This window comes from Melanotaenia boesemani, chromosome 18 (assembly GCF_017639745.1).
Source record: "Melanotaenia boesemani isolate fMelBoe1 chromosome 18, fMelBoe1.pri, whole genome shotgun sequence".
NCBI lineage: Eukaryota > Metazoa > Chordata > Actinopteri > Atheriniformes > Melanotaeniidae > Melanotaenia > Melanotaenia boesemani.
This window is the reverse complement of record NC_055699.1, coordinates 29,974,546-29,997,829: the sequence shown is the minus strand read 5'-3', so window position 1 is coordinate 29,997,829 and position 23,284 is coordinate 29,974,546. Positions and strand designations below refer to the sequence as shown.

Sequence of the window (23,284 nt, the reverse complement as noted above, 5' to 3'; positions counted from 1 at the left end):
GGTCTGTGTGTTATTTCTACAAAGTTCTGTTAGTAATAAATTCTGCTTTCTTCTCCTGGTCGGCCTTTGTGCTGCTATATCTATTCATACATTCATTTTACATCATTGCAGCCTCAGAATCTGACAGCTGAGAAACATCATGTCTGATGCTGACTGGGATTAAAAGCTTCAGCTTCTACATGCATTTTTACTTTAATAAAAAAAACAAACAGAACAAAATTAGCAAAAAAATGGCTTGGAGTTTTAAGGGTTAAATAACCACCTCATGACTGTGGTACAGGCTTATAGTTGTAAGATACTTCATGCTAGTATGAATATTATTATTGTAATAATTACTGCCTCATTGCTGAGATTCACAGCTTCTCAGCCTGATAAACCTGAGCTCTCAGCAGTCACACCCCTCACTTCATCCCAGTGAAGTGTGGTGAGTGTAAATATTGTGTTTTGTGTGTGTGCCAGGCGGGATCAGAGTGGGAGGAGGGCTGTCTGTCATGCAGCTGTGTGAACGGTAGAAAACTGTGCCAGACGAGATGTCCTCCACTGTACTGTGACGAGGTGAGACACACACCCTATATCATCATCTGTTCAATGCTGCGTTTGAATTTTTCTGAAGAAGTAATTATTAGCTTTTAGATGTACATACATATGCTAACACTTCCTCTGTATTAGAAACACGTTCATTAGCACAAGAAGTCATAAGAGCCCTGATTTACTGAGTGTAAAATTGTGTGCACATGCAAATAGATTGCACATGTTGGCGCAAACATCAGTATTCAAATGAGGCTTTAGTGTGCGTGGTGGTTTGGCCATGGAGAGTTTAGAAGCAGAGCAAGAAGGTTGCAAATGCAAAATGAAATTCAGCCCGATGGAGATACAGATATTCGAGGACATAAAAATATTGCTGAGCTTCAGCAAAGAAATCTCATCGTAATCAGAATGACTTCAGTGTGGAAGAGCATTTGCTAGACAGTAAACCACAAGAACACCAGATGAGGTGACAAGATATAGGACAAAGTTCCAAAACAAGTTGCTTATATGAAAACCTCAACAAAGAGGACTTGTGGAGGCCAGCCCACGAGATGGTGCAGCTCACTTATTGTGACGAGCAGGGGCCTCATTTATCAAGCTTGCATAGGAACAAAAACCGGCGTACGCTAATTATAGTCAACTTTTGGGATTTGTGAAAACCAAACATGGCAGGAAAATGTTTCTACCTCCACACAAGTCTGACCCAGGCGTACGCACAAAATCTAGAAAAACGGGAAACGCGACACCAACGGTACCTAATGAAATCAAGGAAATGATGTGAAATGTGAGACGTTTGTACACCATCCACTATTACCTTTCACACCACATGTTAGGGATGAAAGCTGTTTGCAGAAATAAATAAAGACGCAAATTAATTCTCCTAAAAGCCACGCTCGGGGGGGGGAACAGGATTTCCAGGAAAAGCGGAGATGATATTAATAAGAACTTCAACCACTAAAACATGTTCTGTCATTGTGAAACAAAACTTCATGTTATAAAACCCATCCAGATAAATAAGGAGCCAGTCTGCTGCCAGCATGTAGCCGTCAGTGTAGAAAGTAGCTTTGGTCCTTCATTCCAGCAGAGCGGGACCAGACTGGAGGCTGGAGGTCTAGAAGTGATGCATGCTAACGAAACACACAAGAGGAGGATTTCCTTTATTTATTCTTACACAATGTTTTTTTAAAATTGTTGTCCCAATTTCTGTCAGGATGGTCTTTATTTCCTGCAACTCCTTGTCCACCTCGTTAATAGCGGTGATCGTGTCCCTCTGCCCCGCCCATCCAGCTGCAGCCCCGCCCATCCAGCTGCAGCCCCGCCCATCCAGCTGGAGCCCCTCCCATCCAGCTGGAGCCCTGCCCATCCAGCTGCAGCCCCTCCCATCCAGCTGGAGCCCCGCCCATCCAGCTGGAGCCCCACCCATCCAGCTGCAGCCCCTCCCATCCAGCTGGAGCCCCGCCCAGCGAGAAAGAAATATTATTTAACACTAAATAAACTCCTACCAATCTCAGATGTATATGTACATATTTATTTTATACATTAAAACAAATTACCGGCATCATTATTGTCATTTAGCAGGCGTTTTTCTCCAAAGCGTTTCACCCGTGTAAGATTCGAACTTTGGTCTCCTGCATGGGAGACGGACGTCCTACCGACTGACATATCCAGCTACATGTTCTGATACCTCTGGCGTGTCTTCCCTATCTGACAGCATCTGCCACCTGCTGCCACTACTCTGCCTTCCTGACACCAGTAATGTCCACGCTGTGCCCACCAATTAAACATTTTTACGTTTGTCAACGTGGTCCATCAGGATCTCTGTCTCACACCCTGAAAAAATTCACTGTTTCCCTCCTTCTCCGATGCTGAGCCGTCATGGAAATGACACTTTAGAGTTGATTCTGATTAATGAACGGAAACAGGTGGAGGACGTGCGTGTGCACGCTTTTATAAATCTGGAAGTTGAAGTGCGCTGCATTTCCTTTTTGCGCTGCAAACACCACCTGTAGTTTGCTTGCTACGCACAGTTTAATAAATGAGGCCCTGGTGACTGAAATACTGGGTATGACCCACTAGAGCTGATTGCAGAGCAAGGTATGTGACACAACAATAGTTTTTATTGACTTAAATAAAACTTTCAGCCCAGGACATGTTGATCAAATAAACACACCTCCTGTGGCACCTTTTATCACGCATGACGTGCACGCTGTGTGCACTAATGGGGGTGCATGCAGTGCACACTCTGCAGCTTATCAGTGCTGCATCTGGGCTGACGATGGTCAATAATCACTGTTGCCAGTTGCTCAGTAATAAAAGTAGTTACTGTCTGTCCCAGAAGTTGGTAGATGTTGCTAAATGGCGTTACTATCTAATTTGAATAATCAGGTTGGTACATATAGTTGTGATAGATGCTAATGTGGAGAGGGATGTCGTGGGAAAGGCAGAACTTGATGAAAAGACAACCTTAAACTCTTTAGAACAGCAAAAATAAATACTTAAACAAATAAATAAATTCTTTGTATTCTTTGTTTTTTAGCTTAATTTTATTAAGTGTAATTGAATCTTCAACACTTAACTTCTCAAATGTTTTTGTTTACACTCTTCATTACATAAAATCAAATCAAATCAAACTTTATTTATAAATCCCTTTTCATGCCAAAGGCAATACAAAGTGCTTTACAAGATAAAAAAATTTAAGCACAATTCAATTCACAAAAGTATGTATGAAATATTAAAAGTAATAAATAAATACCTGGTTTGATGCTGCTGTGAGGAAGCGATATTATGGGGATCCATCCTCACCAGGAGCCAGTCCACCCATGTCCTACATGGGCGGCAGCCACCCCGATCAGGGCAGACCGGGGCCCACACCACAGCCATAAGGCTGCAGTGCATTAATAGACATTACTATCTGTTGGTGAGCCAGCGCGGGATCCTCCATGGATGGGAGAGGGGTCTGTGTAGTACCCACTCCTCATTGAGAAGAATAAATTCATTTATTTACATCTGTTTCCAAAAGTCTCCAATATCAGCAGAAAAAGTTGCTGGAAAAGTTGCTTTTTTGAAAAAATGTTGCTGGAGGGGTGTGAAAACTCGCTAAATATAGCGACATAGTTGCTAAGTTGGCAACACCGTCAATAATGCCTTAAAGAGAGGGATGGAAGATGAGGTAGAGGCGGTGGTGAGGGCTCTGAATGCCAGCAGAGCCAGAGCGCAGCAGCAGCAGCCCATCCTGCACAACACAGCATTCAACACAGCCACGTTTCAATAATCTTTCCCTCTGGCATTCCAAAAATGTTCACATGATCATAACAGATGAGGTCTCCCCGTCACCTTTGAGGTGTCTAGCCTCCTCCTTGTAACAATGACTGCAGCCATTTCTGCGTACAGTTGTGCCAGTTAATGCCTTTCAGACGTGCTAGACGCCAAATTAGCTGGTGCAGTCAGTGTGTTTATATAGTAAATCACATTAGGTGTCCTATGTTGATCTATTTGCATCTCCCCCTCCCAAAATTTACACGTTCCGATAGAAATGCCTATATTGTGGCTTTGACTGCTGATCCTTCTTTCTCGCTGCTGTTGTACTAGAATTTCCCCTGCTGGGGATGAATAGGTGAGGCAAGTTTATTTGTACAGCACATTTCATGTACAGAACATTTTAAGTGCTTTACATAAAACATTAAAAGCATTACAGATGTAGAAGTAGTAAAAGGCAGCAACAAATAAAAAGCACATTAAAATCATAAATTACATTAAAATGATTAAAAGCAAGATAAGTGGGAATAAATATCTTATCTTATCTTATCTTATCTTATCTTATCATATCAATCATGGGCAAATGCACTACATGGTAAGTAAGTATTTGGACTACATGGACCGCGAACATTATTTTGCCCATTTAGCAAACGCAATCCTCGGTTCGCCCTGTTAGTAAATTAACTGCAACATGTTTTTGTGTGTGCTATCAAGGTTGCATGTTTTTCTAGATCAGGCCTTTCTATCAAACATTTCTCCTGCTATGATATCAGGGGCCTGTTCCAGAAAGCAGGTTATGTTGAAACTACTTGTTAACTCTGGGTTTTCTGGTCCAGAAAGAGAGGTAAGTCAAACCCTGATTCTGTCACCATGGTAACGGATTCTACTACACATTGAGGAACTTCTCATTTTCTCATATATGGCGGGTAAAACAGAAGCAGCACTGTTCAGCAGCCTCTCGGATGTATGTTATCTGTAGATAATTTTGTAGATAATCTGTGTTTCTTCCAGTGTGTGTGCACTGGTTGCATCCAAACAGGTGAGTAGGCATGAAGGTTGCAATGTGGAAGAAAGATTAGTCTCCTGAACAGAAACATCGGTACGCTCCACTACGCCCGCCGGTGCAACAGCTCCCACGGCGTCTCTGCTGGGTACAAACATCTCCATTACTGAGAGTCAGTGAGAAAATGCTCATTTCCCCAACATCAATAAGGCCGGGATGCTGCTGGCTAACGTTGGTCAATACCCGACCGTTTCATCCTGCACTTTTTCCTCTATTGTCTCCTGACCCGCTGCCTCATGTCGAGCATGAGTAATACATCACAGCCTGAGAAAGCTGGGAACGGTTCTTAAAAATGATCCTGACCATAAACTTAAAGATTAATATGGATCATAACCAAAGCTCTATCAGCTTTGATAACATGACATTATGTGGTTCTTAAAAACAGGTGGAACCTGCAGATTAGAATTAAACTGTTTAGGATCCCGAGGTTATTATTGATATGAAGAGTTTTTTCTTTCTTCTTAACATATAATTTATAGACTCATCAGCTACATCATCATGTCCACCTTGCTCGTACCAGGTCGTCTTCACCACGTCTACATGACTAAATGCACTGTGTTGCTGCCAAGTGATTGGCTGATTAGAGATCTGTGTTAACAGGAAGTTGAACAGGTGGATGGTGAGTATATCTCTAAACGTATTTATTTTTTTCCAACTTCTACATCTCTAAAAGCCCATTAAGCTGTTCAGAGAACACCATGAAGCTGAGAAAACAGCTGTCCCATGATGTGTTGATCAGCCAGCCCAACCACTGTCCACTGAACCACTGTTCAGTCCACTCTAAACAATACATGATGCTACAATAAAGTTATAAAGTAGTAGCAGTAGGAAAAATATCAATAACACATATATCAATAATAATATTAAAGCAAAGAGTACATTAGAGCATTTTTTTCTGGAAAGGATTAGCTAGTTATTACTAGAAATTATGAATTAGATTAATTTTAAAAAGATGGATAATAATTATCACTAAAAATAGGAAATACAAAGATAATGATGTTTGGTAATTATAAAAAACAAAGATTATATACACATACATATAGATAATGAAAGTATTGAACATGTAAAAGAGTTTCTGGGAGTGGTACTAAATAATAAAATTAGTTGGAAGCCCCATTTCAGACATCTACAAAAAAATGTGACAAAAAAATATTTCCATTATAAATAAAATGAAGCAAGTCCTCGAATATAAATCACTTTATATTCTTTTTTGTTCATTATTATTATTATCGTACTGTTTAGAGGTCTGGTGCAACAACTGTAAAAATACACTATATTTGTTGTTAATTTTACAAGTAAGGGCAGTCTGTATTATGCATAAAGCCAGTTATCTGATTTAATGGTTCTAAGGGCTCCATGGCTTGTAAGTATTTGCATAAAGGGGGTCCCCACGGAACAAAGGTTGGGAATCACTGACCAAGCCCATACAAACTCGATGGGGGTATTATTTATGACATAACAGATCATTTAAAATGCACTTGGTGAGAACCATCCTGGTTAGTATAACTGGCTCATTTAATGCTGTTAATGTGGGTTACTGTTGACATACAGAGTCAGCTCTGCAGTGATGAAGGTATCATACCTCCAGACAATACATGGATGTTTTCACCTAAAAACCAACTTCTTTTTTTGTCAGAGACACCAGTTTGTCTCATTCGTTTTGATCCCAAGTGTTTTTTTTACTTTAGAATAAGCAGCAATCCACATAAAACAGGACCTGAAGCGGTCCTCTTTATGACTCTGTGTGATGATGCATTTGGGTACAGATGGCTGAAGACTCAGAGCTGAGCTGAGGATGATGATAGTAGGGATGCTTCAACCTGCTGTTGGTGTGTATGACTCGGCATGCTAGCAGCAGCTATTCAACCTTCATTTCTCTGCCCTGGATCTCTTCCTCAGCAGCTTCTGTCTGTGTCTTGAGTATTGTCATGTCATGGCACCACTCTACCAGTTTCTCCACCTCCCCTGTATACGCCTGCTCATCATTGTTGTTGATGCAACCAGCCACCACAGTGTTGTCCGCAAATTTCACTCTGGTGTTGGAGCTGTCCATGGCTACACAGTCATGAGTGTACAGGGAGAAAGCAGAGGGCTGAGGATGCAGACCGTGGAGATCTGGTGTTGAGAGTTCGGGAGCTGGAGATGTCCCTGCCCACCCACACCACCTGAGTTCTGTTTGACAGAAAGTCCATGATCCAGACACACAGGGTGGAGTTCAGCCCCATGCTAAGCAGCGTGGAGTGGAGAGCGTGGTGGGACTATCGTGTTGAAAACTGAACTAAAGACAATGAACAGTATCCTTACATAGTCCCAGGTGGGTGAGGGTGGTGTGCAGTCCCTGGGAGACGGCATCATCCGTGGATCTGTTTGGCCAGTAAGCAAACTGAAGTGGGTCCAGAGACTCTCAACGGGAGGCACAGATGTGCCCCCTGACCAGTCTCTCGGAGCACTTCATGAGCTCATGGGTGAAGGCCATGGGGGTAGTCATTAAGGCTGGCTGGATAGGCTTTCTTCATCACAGGGATGATGATGATGGCTCTTTTAAAGCAGGCAGGGACCACAGACTGGCTCAGAGAAAGGTTGAACACCATGGTGAAGACAGGATCTAGCAGCTCAGCACAGACTTAAGCACCTGACCAGGAATGCCGTCAGGTCCTGACCACGGTTTTGTTGTGACCTCCGTGGTGCTGCAGTTTTTACCAGGAGCATATCAGGTGTGGAGCGCCCGCGACCGTAGTCCACCTAGCAGGCTCCGCAAGATCACAAAATCTCAGGAGTGTAGAATCTTGTGATTCTCCACTTCCAGGATAAATGTCTCGTCGTCTATGATGCCAAAAAAAAAACACACTGAGACCCCCTGACCGGTTAATCAAGTCATGTTTTGATGGTTCAGTAGCGCAAATCTGCACAGGGGCTTTTATTTTGAAAAATACTGGAAGCTTTTACACTGCTCCCGTGTCTGATTTTCTGTCTGCCCCTATCTAAAGTGCGGAAGTTACGCATTCTGGGTGCGTGAAGCATCAAAAATTAACTCTGTGCATAAATTTAGAAGAGCGCCGCGACAACGCGCTTCTGGGACGCTTCTAATACGCACGGCGGAGCACCAGATGGAAATCAAACCATTGACTAAAACGGCTGCGAAAAGCAGTGGAGGCCGCGGTGTAGCCGTAACGTGCTGCACACGCACCCGATCTAAAGGAGGGGTAAGTGGAGCAGTCCAGACAGTGTCTGGACGATGCTGCGCCATCTTGGATCACAAAATGCACATTCATATTTTACACACATTTTTTTTAATCTCAAACCTCACAAATCTACTAGTTAAAAACTGGAGAAGAATATTAATCTATAATGTATTTGTTAGCAGTTTTTTTGTGAGCAATCTCTGAATTTTGAAGTTCCATGTTCCTGTAGCTCTTTCCCACCTGGATAAACTCACCTTTCTGTTTGTAAATAAGGTGTTGAAGGTGAAAGAAGTTACCTTTTTACTAAACTGACCATGAATGCAACATTATAGATGTGTAAGTGTTCATTTAGACTGTTGTAAATAATATTTAAATAATCATGTCATATTTTTTCTCAGGGAGAAGTAAAGGTGGAGGAACCCGGCAGCTGTTGTCCGGTCTGTAGAAAGCCATTCCCAGGTTAGTCCTTGATGTGAGAGCAGTCTGTGGATGCTTCAGTAACACAGTGTTTGCTTTTTCAGCTCTGGTAAAGTGAAACCAGTGGAGTCATTGTGATATTTATTGTTCATGAAATACTCCAAATCTACATGGCCGATGGCCTCAAACCGCCTTATTGATATGAAAGTTCTCATCTTCATTCTGTAGGAGGTTAAAACCTCAATGCTGCAGTTGCCAATTAGTATGAGATTACACTACTTAGCCTGCAGTGGGGCTTTAATCTCCCTCCCTGTAGAGGCAATGTCACACTGTGAGGGGCACTGCAAAGTCACTGTGCTCTCTGTAGGGAACTTTCCGGCTCGGTTTCCATTTGTCATTTTGTCCTTCTTTTCTCATGCAAAAAAACATTTTTGCTTCTGGGTTCTTATATTTTCCTCTCCCTTACTCTGTTTCACCCCTTTGCTCTGTCATATCTTGTTTTGTCCCTTTCCTCCCACCTCTCCCTCCTTTCTGTTTCTGTCAGGCGAGCCTGAACCAGAGTGTCGGCGCTACGTTCAGGTCCGGAACATCACCAAGGGAGACTGTCGGCTTGACAACGTGGAAGTCAGCTTCTGCAGGGGACGCTGTTTGTCCAGAACTGATGTCATCCTGGAGGTATGGAGCTAAGTCATGCATGCACACACATAAGTGAACTACTTGATACATACGAATAAGTATCGACCACATCGTGAGAACTGGTAGCAGAGAAAAGATCAATACTGGCTGCAAGATGACCTAAAACGAACCAACAAATGTATACAGGCTTGACTGAGTGGAGGAATTCTGTCAGATTTAGTAACTAACTTAGGAATTTGAAGTACCAAAAAGCAATTTAACACTTCAAATCCAAAATAAGCCCTAAACTAGTCTTCACAATATGCAACAATAAAATCTGGAGTATTTGGTTTTTCTGTTCTTGAGCTTATCTGCTCCGCCCTTGAAACACGACCTGGCATTTCAGCGTTCAGTGTGTTCTCACAAAACAAAACTGAGCTGAACATGCAGCTCAGTGGAGCACATCACATCTGCTGTTAGAAACACAATAAATCTCGAGTCATACAGGTGACATGAAGGTAAACAGAGATACTTACTTTCCTACTAGTACCCACTTGGCCCTAATGCGACACCACAGCACCCCGGTTTTGATTGTTCCCATTACAACAGAGGGCAGTTGAGGCAGCGTCCAGTGTGGGCGGGGTCTTCATCTCTGTGTTGGACCATGGTGATTGTTTCTGAAACACCATCTCTGCTGCCGCTGCTGCCAGTGTTTTTATCCACAGTCGCAGCTTCAGGGTTTTAAAGATGGCGTGGTTGGAAGTTGGGTTTTTCAGAACCCGACGGACATGGTGCTTTATCCATCTACTCACCCTGGGAAAATCCTGATGGGAACACCTACAAATCAGGAGGGGTGGTGTCGGGCTGGGATAAGTGGGTACTAGTGGGAAAGGGGCAATAGTTTATTAGTAGAGTCACATTTGATTTAAATATAGACTGATCAAAGTCTTGTGGAGATGCCACTGGGACATACTCCTCTTTCTTTCCTATGTTTGTGTCTTTTCATCCAGCTCTTTGTATCATCGCCATGGTGATGTTGTCACTCCTTGGCATCCATGCATTTGTATTGTAAAAATAGTCAGTCATGGTGAGAGATTAGTGAAAATAAACATCAGCTCAGCCAAAAGTGTCATTACATCCTGTTGCTGTGGCAACCGGGGATGGTTACCGGTAACTCAGCAGCACAAAAAAGTTCCCTTTTCAAAATGACCAGACTGAGCTGGAAAACCGACTCACATGGCAACCCACCAAACCAGCTTAGGTCTGTTCATGCAGACAAACACACACACACACACTGACATCTTCATCAAGACATCAAACTGGCTTTCATTTACCTTGTAGGGCCAAGCCCTCAGTTCACACTTCAGCCCCACGTCCAGCGAGACCTCCAGATATGCTTTTCCGACTCATTCTGATTCTGGTCCCATCAATTCAGGAAACACAGCAACAAAAACAAGAGCACACACACACACACACACACACACACACACACACACACTTAAAGCATTAATGATTAAAGTTTAATTTGTTTCTGGTTGTTCAATCTGCCTCTTCTCTCACCTCCTGTCTCTCTCATCTAATCAGTCTTTACTTCCATTTATTGCACTTTTCCACAGTTTCATCTTATTTGGTCTTTTCCTCCCTGAGTCAGGTGCAGGTGTGGCTTCTGTGGAGCTGCCCTCAAACATACTAAATATTAGATTTCATAAAATGCTTGATTATCAAATAATGAAAATGTTCCTTGTGTTTTAACTGTCTAAGAGTTTTACACGAAAAATCCAATTCATTATTATCTGTAATGCAAAGAAGAAGAATGAAAAATCTTTAACATAAGTTTTCTTCAGCTTTCTGGAGGGCTTTGCTTTATTATTTTCAGACCATCATGTTAGAAGTTATGAGACTGTTGATACCCTCTCAGCATATTGTAAATTTATTGTGTCCAATGAATAATCCACAACACCTTCACTGTCTCCTGCAGCCTAAACTGCTTTGATTTAACCTGAAAACACACACAAAAAAAAAACACATCACAGCTTCAGAAAGTGTCATGGTCTGTGGGATTTTAGTTTAGGTTTTCTCTTAGAGATGGTCTAGTTTCTGGTCTTAGGGGCCAAAACCTACATTTATAATTGGGAAACTGATTTAAAGATGACTAAAAGCCAAAACTATTTGGTAATAGTAGCTATAATTCAATAGTACTAAGGGAAAATGTTAACAATAAAATGGTAAATATTTTGGACAGTAGAACTGGTGAAATTAATGTCATACTAACCCGGTAATAATGATGTCATGCAAAATGATGTTTTTAGGAAGAGCTGTATAAAAATGGCTCTAAATGTCATTAGGGTCTCAGTCAAAAGTAGTCTCACAGTGACATGACCACACACACACACACACACACACACACACACACACACACACACACACACACACACACACACACACACACATATGCACACAGTGACAAACCATGGTGGCACAACAAACTCTTCACCTCCAGTACCAATGATAAAACACCCAATGATAAAAATTCTAAATGTAAGGGCTAATAAATAGCAGCTCATTAATAATAAGGCCTAAAACATAAATAAGTAGAATAAAGCGATTTTGTGTATTTTTGGGTCCCGATATATTAAGGATGTTCAAGTGGACCGTGTGTGTTTTTGAGAGCGCAAATCTGTGTGAAAAGTTTTTCTCCACCATGAACTGTAACAAGTTAAAGTACAGGTCCACACTTACGGATAAGCATCTTCAAGCCCCACACTAAGGGTCTGGACTGCTGCCTTTATCAGGCCAGATGTGGCTCAGCTGTGTGACAGGAAGCACTGCCAGGTCTCTGGAAGCAAGAGAAGCCTGAAGAACCGTTCATGACCTGAAGAACTGTTAATAAAGATTGAGAAGACTGGATCAGTTGTACAGTTTTTGGAATACTTGACCCAGACTGTATCTCCAGCATCCTCCAGGTAAGTTGAGTTTGAGACCCCTGTGCTGGAGGCTGTCAGAGGTTGTGTGCCTGCTGATTTAGCAGGGAGCCCTGATGTATTAGTTGGACCTGAGACATATCCTGCAGATCTCTATGTTCTAGATCTAATGTTATGTTGTTGCTACAAAGATGGAGGTAACAAGCAAACAAAGTCGTCTAACACGACACACCCAAAACGGAAGTAATCTGAGTAACACTGTTCACTAGTATTTTGGGTTCTACTAGAAAATGGAAGTCTTGAAGAAACAGAAGAAGATACCAGCAGCAGAGGAAGATGACAGTAAAAAAGTGGTTTGATTCTGGACATTTCTGCAGTCATGCTGCAGCAGAGAAGCCTCCTGTCTCTGGTCGAGGAGGTGAAAACCCTTTGGATGTAAAATGCAGAGAAAGAAAAATGGACTGACTAACAAGAAAGAGCGATTTTTGTAAAGATACAAGACTTATCTGTGTCATAGTAAACAAACGGCCTGAACTATACAGGTATTTAGTTACCATTTTCCTTTCCATTAACTGCTGCCTCTGTCAGTCTGATTCCCAGTGAACCATTTCCCACCGGGTGCGTGTGCACCACGTTACGGTTGCGGCCTTCGCTGCAAAAACATGACACAGCTGTAATGTGATGCACACACACCCGGTGGAAATGATACTTTCTGCCTGTGAATGTTTCTGCGTTCACACGCACTGCTAACTTTCTTGTTTCTGCTCATAAAGTAATCTGTCAGGTAGAACCAATCTGTTTCCAGAAGCCCAGGAGGTCAGAGAGCTGAGGTGTCCTCAGAGTAAGACTGATAACAAATGAGAGACTTTCTCTGTTAGAAAGCTCAGACTTCACCTGTGGAGCTTCATCCCAAAATCCATCCCAAAAGTGCTGAGTGAATTTAGCGGGCAGTGATAGTGGTTACAGGACCTGGGTTCAAATCCTGGGCTGGGAACACTGGTGCATCACTGTGGGTCCTTGAGCAAGGCAATGCTACCAGTGGGAGTTATGTGCCTTTTCCAGCTTCACATGCTGCCTCCTGTCAGACAGGACGTCTACTCGCAGGTGGAATCAGGCATGCTGAGCTGGGACAGTTTGTCTCAAAGCAGAGGCGCAATGATGGTATTAGAGGTGGAACTGAAATCCACAAACAGGATCCTGGGGTAGTTTCCTGGAGAATCCAGGTGCCAGAGAATGAAATGGAGGCGCATGTTTTCAGACCTCTTGGCTCAGCAGGTGAACTGTAGGGGGTCCAGGGTCAGTGTTGGCTTTAAGCTGAGAGAGCAAAAGGTGCTCAAAGGACTTTGTGACCACAGAGGTCAGGGTGTCACAAAGTCCTGTGATGCTTGGTTTTTTAGGGACAGGGATGATGGTGGATGCCGTGAAGCAGGACGCCGCATGGCGGGTCAGTGAGGTGCTAAAGATGTCTGTGAATACTGAGACAGCTGATCGGCGCAGTGCTTGAGAAGCAGTCTGGACCAGCAGCCTTGCAAGAGTTTCCTCTTATGAAGTGTTTGTTCTGGAGAGAAATATAAACAGAGAGTTTTTCTTTGTTCTGACCTTTCCTTCAGAATAAGATTCCATTTTTTATCCCCCTAAGCACATTTTTCTCTTGGGTTCATATAAAAACTCATAGATATATTCAGGCTGTGGAAATTTTAGATTACAATAAACATTACTTTCAAATGGCAGGAAGGCCCCACAGAAACGGAAGTCTGCAGATTATTCCTCTGTGGCTTTTTTCTTGCTAATTTGCCCTCCTTGTATACCCAAAAGAGACTAAGTTGTTTGCATTTTGATGTCACTACAGGGTGTGCAGCATTATTAGGCAAGTTGTATTTTTGAGGATTAATTTTATTATAGAACAACAACTATGTTCGCAATGAACACAAAAGACTCATAAATATCAAAGCTGAATATTTTTGGAAGTTGGAGTGGGGCTTTTTTAGTTTTAGTATCTTAGGAGGATATCTGTGTGTGCAGGTAACTATTACTGTGCAACTTAACAAAAACCAAATATACAGTAGATGTCAAACGCCTGTCAGGGTGTTGGATGTCTATTTTACAAGAAAACAATATTTAGTCCACTTGGAGTCTTGCTTAGAGATGAACCTCAGATGTTAATCACCTTACTGCAGCTCCCTGGAGATTAAAGGATGAATAACCAGCTGTTATTGGGAAGTCGAGCATCTTCTTTGAGTAGGCTTCATAACACTGAGGTTCACGTTGCAGCTTCAGAGCCAAACCGTCTGTGGAAACTACAGTGATGGTGGATGTTGGAGAAAACTGACTGCTATGAAATGTTAATGTGCATTGTAACTACATCAGTGTTGTAGTGGCAGAACAGACCTACAGCAGCTACAGATTCTTGATTTATTTAACGGTTTGTTTCATTATAGCTTTAGTGTTGCCTGATATGTTGTGGCTAAGGTTTTAACATTAACTAAGAATATGTGTGCATTTCTAAAGGAAGCTGTAATGTGTGATGTTGGTTCATATGCCCAGTGAGTAAAGACTGTGCTAGTTTATATGCTGTAGACTTTTTGCTCTCTATTATTATTTCTCAGCTGAAGTTCATGCAGACTAAACCGGTTCATTGTATACTGTAATATGATGGAGGTTCTCATTTTGCCACCTGCCTCTCCTCATATGTCTCTCTTACCCACTTTCACCTCCTTATACCTGACTTCTTCCCCTTTTATTGGGTCATTTTTTCCCTTCTACTTCCATATAATCTCTCTATTTTTCTACTTTTATCTCAGCCCTAACCTCCTTCCCTAACCTGTAATTTAATCCGCTCATCGTGTTGTATTGAGATGAAACCTTCCCTTCTCCTTCCTCCAGGAGCCCTACCTCCTGTCAGAGTGTGAGTGCTGCAGTTACCGGCTGGACCCGGACAGTCCGGTCCGTTTCCTCAGCCTGCAGTGTGAAAGCGGAGAGCGTGAGCCGGTCGTCCTACCGGTCATACACAGCTGTGAGTGCACCAGTTGCCAAGGTGAGGAATGAAGGGGTTAGTGGGGTTTTGCATGCCCATCTCTCATGTCAGTAAAAGAAAGCAACATTTTATTATATGCAAAAGACTTTATGAGTAAACACTCCACCTGGAAAGTCAGATAATTTGATTGAGGATGTTGTTTATAGATGAGCTCAACTAATATCGTGTGAGTAAACACACAATCCTTTTGGTTTTCTTTGGGTTAACTCAGCAGCATGAACTCCGATGACTAGCAGAAGATCACACACTGATGGAAAATGATGTTTCTGATGCAGATCTGGGAAATGTCTGCAAACTTTAATTGCTCTAAAACAGAAAGATACTAAATAAACCTGGATCTCACTGCCCAGTCAGGACCATGGTCAGCAACTAACCAAGAAAGCAGTTGACTCAGCGACTGATCCAGAGTTCCTTTATGGAGATGGAAGAACCGTGCAGGACTACGTTCTTTATGGCAGATGATATTCCTCACTCAAAGCCCCATCTCCACCAAGCGGTCCACCTCAGTACAGGACGAGACAGCAGTAAACTCAGATGATGTCAGAATATCTGATCTGCTCCCAATCCCACTGATCTGACCCAAAAGGGCGGAGCTTGGCACAATGCAATCGGTTGATTGGTCAAAAGAATTGTCACTTGCTGTGCAGCTTGGCACGAATAAGAACAGAACAAGAACATCTCCATGTTTAAATATACAGTAGATGTTTGTTGTTTAAAGCTATGTGCCAAGAAGAAAAGAACACAAACAGCTGGATATCCACCTTTCTCCTCCTTTGTTTCTGGGTCATGTTCTTCTTCGTTATAATTGAAGGAAGGCGTTGCACTGCTATGAAGTAGTTGACAATATCCCTTCCAGGTATGGGTGCATTTGACTGCTACAAAGATCAGGATTTACTAAACCAAGCCACGCCAAACTATCCCGTCCCGAGTCAGACCCCTGGATGGGAGTTCACCAAAAGCCTCTGAGCAAATATCAGGCCAAGAAAGGTAAAATCCTCCAATCTGGTGAAATGAAAATGAGCTGACAACCTGACAATATCTGCAGAGAAATAAAAAAAATAAAACCATCCCTTTAGTCAGACATGGTGATGGTAGCATCATCCTGTGGGGATGTTTTTTGTGATGGAGACTGATAGAGGGAACAATGGATCCAGAAACATGAGACCAGTCTTGTGAGAGACAACAGACACACGTAGGATGGAACCCATGAAATTAATAAAACCACCAAATATACATAAAAATATTTTCATACTTGTAAAAGATAGACAGTGGTGGATGGAAACATGCTTACTTTCACAGTTTATCCAATGATCTGCTCATTTCGTTCAAATTTATAATGAAATTCCAGCTAATAAACCAAACCAGTGGAGTGGTATCTGGAAAACTCCCACCCAGTCTGAATCTAAACCTCAATCCAGAGCCTCGTTTCCACCTAGAGATCTGGATTTGGCTCAAGACGGGACAATTTGGCTTCAGTTTGGTTCAGTAAACCCTGATTTCTGATGCGTTCAAACGGCCAGCTGTACCCTTACCTGATAGTTAGATGGCAATAGACGCATGAGATAACAGCGTGACGCCATCTTTGACTTTGAAAGAAGCAGAAGACGACACTGAAACAAAAGCGAAGGATGGTGGACATCCAGTAGCTTGTATTCTTTCTTCCTGCTATGGCTTCAAAATTTAAAACCACAAGGCTAAATTTTCTGTTGTTTAAACAACAAAAAATCCACAGTCTATTTCAACATGGAGCTGTTCCCACTTAGCCGAGTCGCAAAGGAAGAGATGATTCTTTAAACCAATCAACGGATTGTGTCAAGCTCCACCCTTTAGGGCCAGGTCAGTAATACCGGGACCCTAATGGAAGGGTAGGATAGCTTGGGTCGGATATTCCACCACCCTTCACAGTTTTTTCCTTTGGAAATGTCAAAAAATGCGTACTGTCCCGTTCTGCGTTGGACCTGTTGGTGGAAACGGGTGAAGACGCTTAAAAACGTCCAACCCACTTCAGCTTAAGAGTTTCTGACTCGTCTGAAATGAAACCAAACAGGAAACAATCTGAAAACCATTTGTCCTGTTGCTAGTTGGTCACCATGGTAACGTTACTGCCTTCCACTCTGAGAAACTAACAGGTGTGGAAATCTAAAAAAAAAAAAAAATCCAGAGATGTGTACTGGTGGGCTCTGTATGTGTACTGGTGGGCTCAGTGAAAGTTTGACTAGTTTCACCAGCAGCTCAGTAAGTTTGCTAACGCTCAGCCATCATGTGTTTCCCTCTCTCATTAACAGCCGGCTCAAACACAAACACTGACACATACACACATTTCTGTAGGTTCCTGCACAGCGAAGCTTCTGTGAAACATATGCTTGCCTTTGTTTGGCATGAATAATTCAATCTGGGATCCCACCTCTAAAGCAATTATATGCTGATCCATTCATCAACATGGCTGATTGCATTAGCTAATTGGATGTAGCCACATGTGACTGAGCACACTCCTCCACCCCCGATGCTACACTCCCATGGACATCATGTCTGACCGATTTGGTTTTTGGTGTGATCAATCTTTGATAGCAAACAGGCACACACACATGCACACACACACACACGACTTGGGATGATGTGTGAACACATTTTCTAGTTGCTGTTGAAGCACAGGTTTGATTTGTGAAATCAGAGTTTTTCTGAACAGATCTGAACATTTGGAGAGATCTCTATTGATGGATAACACATAAACACTCAGATATTATGAGGTTATCAGTTCTGCTGTTCAACCTCCAGCGGTGAAATGTGAAGCCTTTTTTTTTATTATTATTTAGGTCTGTGTTCTGGTTGTTATATTTCTTTTGTTGTTTGTGTTAATTATTGTTTTTTCTTGCTTTGTTGTTCATATTTGTCGTATGTTCTTGTAAAAAATCAATGAATAGAAATGTGAAGCCTGTGTGGAAGTGCCAAAAATTGCAGTTCACACCTCATCCACTAGGGGCTCCAAAACAGAGCAAATCCCCAGAAACTCCCATGTTAAAAAAGACCAACTTCACAGCAGAAATAAACATGTTTAATACCCGGTACAAAAGTCCATTTTAGGATTAATAGGTCAAGTTTACCTTCGTGACAGCTGTGAGGGGGCTGAATTTTTCTAACTCATCCGTTTGGATGTTATTTAATTTTGAAATTCGGCATAATTAGGGGCGTGTCCTTTTGATTGACATGTAACCGATATCCACGGAAAGAAGGGAGAGTGCAGCACAAATGCGGTTTTTAGCCTGCTAACAGTGCGCCTTCGCTTTAGCCCACCTACCTTCATTAGCTGGTTAGCAACCGTTAGATCCGAGTTGGCTCAGTTAGCTCTTAGCTACAGGCAGCTCAGAGTTTGATAGATGTCAATCATCCACCCCATGCTCACAACCCTCCTCTCAGCTCCACTACTTTGCCCATTTTTTGGTTTTTCCGGGAGCAACAGCAGGCGTGACGCTGCCAAGATGGTGATGGTAGGAACCGCTCAACGAGCTTCACTTTTGCTCTTCAGAAACCTACAGGTGATGTCACAGAGGCTCCGTCCATCTTTTATATACAGTCTATGGTTCATACACATTTGAGGAAAAAAAAATATATAAACAATGCAAAGCATTTCAGCAGTAAGAAGCCTCAACATGGTGGTTTTACTGGTTTAACTGGAAGGTTTGGGTGAGGTTGTGGAGAGACTTGAATTTCTCTGACCAGTTCATCTGGGGTGTTGTACATAATTACAAAAATGAAAATAACATAACATTTAATGCCAGTGATATGTTCGATAAACATTACCATTTAACCTAGTTGAAGCTGCTGGTTATCTCATAGCATTTTATACTGTGTTTAATTGTGAAATCATGTAATAGCAACTTCCTACCAGGTGTAAGAAAGCTCACCAGGTGGTCAGAAGTGTGGGGGCGTGGCTTCATGATGGCCACATGGCTTTCTGAAACAAAACTAACAGATTAATTTCATTGCTCTCACCCTGCAGAGAGGAAGTGGTTTGTTTTTAATGACAAGGCAAGGCAGTTTATTTGTACAGCACATTTCATGTACAGGACAATTCAAAGTGCTTTACATAAAACATTAAAAGCATTACAGATGGTACAAAGAAAGCATTAAGAACTAGTAAATGGCAGCAAAAAAATAGCAAAAAATCACAATAAAATAATAAATTACATTGAAATGATTAAAAGCAAGATAAGTTAAAAGCTGCTGATATCATGCATAGATGCATGAGAAAAGAAATGTTTTTAAACTGGATTTATTTAGTAAACATTTAATCTCCACTGGCAGTTTGTTCCACTTGTTTGCAGCATAACAGCTAAATGCTGCTTCTCCATGTTTAGTCTGGACTCTGGTCTGGACTCTGGTCTGGACTAGATGACCAGAGTCTTTGGATCAAAGAGCTCTGCTAGGTTTATATTCTCTGAACATATCACAGATGTATTCTGGGCCTAAACCATTCTGGGATTTGTAAACAATCAGAAGGGTTTTAAAATCTATTCTGTGACTGACTGGAAACCAGTGTAAAGATTTGGTTTGATGTGTTCAGATCTCTTAGTCGTGGTTAAAACTCTAGCAGCAGCGTTTTGGATGAGCTGCAGATGTTTAATGCTCTTTTTAGGAAGTCCTGTTAAAGACCATAACAGTAATCCAGTCTACTGGAGATGAGTGCATGGATGAGTTTCTCTTGGTCTTTCTGGGAAACTAAACTTTTAATTCTGTTGACGTTTCTGGTAAAAAGCTTCTTAGTGAAGCTTTGATATGGCAGCTGAAAGTCAGGTCTGAGTCTATCAACACTCCCAGGTTACGAACTTGGTCGGTGGTTTTAAGAGCCCGAGTCTCCAGGTGTTTACCAATGCTGACCCTCTTCTCTTTGCTACCAAACAGAATAATCTCAGTTTTGTCTTCATTTAATTGTAGAAAATTCTCCTTCATCCAGGTGTTTATTTGTTCCAGACTCTGACACAATAAGTCTATTGGACTGCAGTCGTCTGGTGACAGAGACACATAAAGTTGTGTATCATCTGCATAACTGTGATAAGTAATGTTAAAATTCTGTAATATGTGACCTAAAGGGAGCACAAGTTGAACAGAAGAGGTCCAAAGACTGACCCCTGGGGGACTCCACAAGTCATGGCCACTCGCTCGGATTCATAGCTGCCGATCGGAACTAAATAACCCCGGACTTCTAAACAGGACCTGAACCAGTTAAGAACTGCTCCAGAAAGTCCAACCCAGTTTTCCAGCCTGTGCAACAGGATTCTGTGATCTACAATATGAAACGCAGCACTGAGATCCAACAGAACCAGGACTGATACTGGACTAGAACCAGGACTAGTACTAGACCAGAACCAGGACTGATACTAGACCAGAATCAGTATTCAACCTAATGTCATTTAACACTTTGACCAGAGCTGTTTCAGGGCTGTGATGAGGTCGGAAGCCGGACTGAAATTTATCAAGATTTCCACTTTCATTTAAAAAGTCATGAAGCTGGTGAAATACAACTTTTTCAATTATCTTGGAAATAAAATAGGTTAGAGACAGGTCTATAGTTGTTCATTATAGAGGCGTCTAGAGTCCTTTTCTTTAGGAGGCTTAATAGCAGCTATCTTTAGTGACTTGGGAAAAATGCCTGATGCCAGCGAGCTGTTAACTATCAGTAGGAGATCACTTTCTACTGAGGTAAAAACTGGTTTTAAAAAGTCGGATGGTATCATGTCCAGAGTGCATGTTGTTGATTTCAAATGTCAAACTGTTTCTTGTAGGATTTTTAAATTCACCATTTTAAATTGGAACATAACATCAGAAATGTTTCCGTGTTTTAGACACAGACTAGTTTTCATGTTTGTGTGGCATTAATATTTTGGTTAAATGTTTTGGTTAAAAAGTTTGCAAATTGGTTGCATTTCTCAGTGGAAAGGAGCTCCAGGCTTATCTGTATAGGAGGATTAGTAAGTTTTTTAATCATAGCAAACAGAGTGCGAGAATTGTTGACATTCCTGTTAATCATTTCAGATAAATGCAGCTCTCTGGCCTTCGCAGCTCATTGTTATAGTTACGCAGGCTTTGTTTGTACAGCTTATAGTGAATTTAAAGTTTATTTTTCCGCCATTTCCGTTCAGTTTTCCTGCATTCTCTTTTTAGGCTGGTAACCACAGTGGTGTTTCTCCATGGTGTTTTCTGTTTGATCAAGTTGCTCTTGATTCTTATCGGTGCAACAGCATCCATTACATTCAAGATTTTCAGATTGAAATGATCCAGGAGTCCATCAACTGACTCTGCACTGGTTGTTGGTAACATAGCTATGGCTTCCACAAACTTAGCACTTGTTCTTTCATTAATGTACCTCTTCCTAACGGAGAAGCAGGTTGGTTGGACATTCTGAGTGATCAGTAAATCAAACAAAATACAAATGACTTCTGTGTGAAGGCATCACTGTTTGGTTCTTCACAGGAGGTGACCTGTCCAGACGCTGAGCGAGCGCGCCAGGTGCAAACATCAGGTACAAACTCCACGCTGACAAGAGCACCACACTGAAAGGCACCGCATGATGGATGGATGCTTCTGGGCCAAACAGATGGATGAGTGCTGATGAAGACTTTGTTCTGCAGTCATCAGATGACTGACTGCTTCTTCTGCATCTTCTCCAGCCTGTACAGTCTTATCTACTTTATATTTATAGATTACAATCTCAGTTTGACCACATCAGGAGATGTTATTGTAATGTTAATAAAAATATTTTTATAATCGGTCTTCTTAAAGTTGGGCTAAACAGCAAGTAGTTTGAAGTGTTTTCATGTTTCCAGCCCAGCTGCATTAGACGGTTCTACCATCTTTCTGTTGTCCTTTTTCTTGATCATCTTTCTATTATCAGGTATTTCTAAAATGTCTGTTTCTGTTTCCAACAGAAAACGAGATGCTGAGATTGAAACAGCTACTGTAAACATAAATAGCTGAATAAATAAGACTCTTTTCCAAACATTTGTCAGATATAACCTGGTTCATTAAGAAGCTTCCAGACTTTAAGAGGTTTGCCTCTTAAAGTGTTTGTTGGTGTATTCAAACCGTTAAATGTGCCTACTGTATTTGGATGACCCACATATTCTTACATAAAGGATCGATATTAAAATATCGATACTACGATACCAAATATTGTAGAATCGATTTTCATGTTAGAATATTGAAATTTTACTGATTTTGCCCCAAATCAGTTTTTGGGATTTGCAGTCTATAACAAACTGGAAACAGCGAAAAGTAAATATATCAGGATCTTCTCTAAATTATACCCAGCTGGCAGGAAGTACTTTTTCTTCCTGCCGTAGTATGTGAAATGGGCCAGCGTAGGGCCGCAGCAGCATGTCGATCACTCACTCAGGCCGAAGCATCACATGTGGAGCTGAACGCTGTGTGATGTGTGTGGGAAGACTCAGAGGTGTTCTATCAACGCCACTATCCCCCTTAAACATCTGAGTCAACATTACACAGAATATAATTAAATTATGATGAGGAAGAGGAGGAAATAATGGGACAGGTGCTGCAAGGATGAGACGCGTCACTTCTGGAGTCCTTTGATGCTGCAGCAGGTACCAGCCACTATTTAGAGGGAGGAAACGTGGAGCTGTGGACTGCTAGGTTCAGGTTTTTCTGTTCATGTTCAGACAACAGGAGTTCCCCTCGTTCCAAAGACTTGCGTCCAGTGTTATGTACAGCATCAATGCTGAAATAAGTAGCTGTATGAGTTCAGCTTGTGTCCCTGAGATCAGCTCACATCAGTTCAACAGTAGGGATGCTGCACAGACTGGTGTCATTAAATATTCAGTAAAACAACCTTTGTATGGTTTTTAAAAATGAAAAGTATTTAATAGGATGTAAAAACAATAACATCAATCCCTCTCATTTGTTAAGATGTTTTATAACCCATCCAAATAAATCTTTCCATATCTCTTATGTTGTCTGAATTTCCATTCCCTGCTTGTTACTGTCAGGCTGTTGGCAGGCAGCTGACAAGGCAAAACATTAAAAATATGTATATTTGACATTGAACATTTACCAGATTGGTGACCTTTGTCTTGCACCTTAACAGGCAAATAACATGCTGCCTGGTAAACGCTTCTAATGGTGCAGTAAAAGTTCATGTAATTAGCACCAACAACAATGTCTCAGTACTCTGAACAGTCTATTATTAGATGTACCCGGAGCAACAAGGGCGAGGAAAACCTCCTTGTGACAGTAGGAACTGGATCAGACCTGCACA

General features: G+C 41.8%; 1 protein-coding gene across 1 annotated transcript in view; it reads left to right on the top strand.

Annotated features, from left to right (window-relative positions):
* sspo (SCO-spondin) overlaps window positions 1-22,110 on the top strand; it is a 136,845-nt gene extending 114,735 nt beyond the window's left edge. Inside the window, exons 114-118 of the mRNA XM_041968910.1 lie at window positions 460-555; window positions 8,427-8,487; window positions 8,990-9,120; window positions 14,865-15,015; window positions 21,484-22,110. Of these exons, the coding sequence (XP_041824844.1) occupies window positions 460-555; window positions 8,427-8,487; window positions 8,990-9,120; window positions 14,865-15,015; window positions 21,484-21,506 (462 nt within the window). The 3' untranslated portion in view covers window positions 21,507-22,110. The remainder of the gene's footprint in view (window positions 1-459; window positions 556-8,426; window positions 8,488-8,989; window positions 9,121-14,864; window positions 15,016-21,483) is intronic.
* Window positions 22,111-23,284: the final 1,174 nt, after the last annotated feature.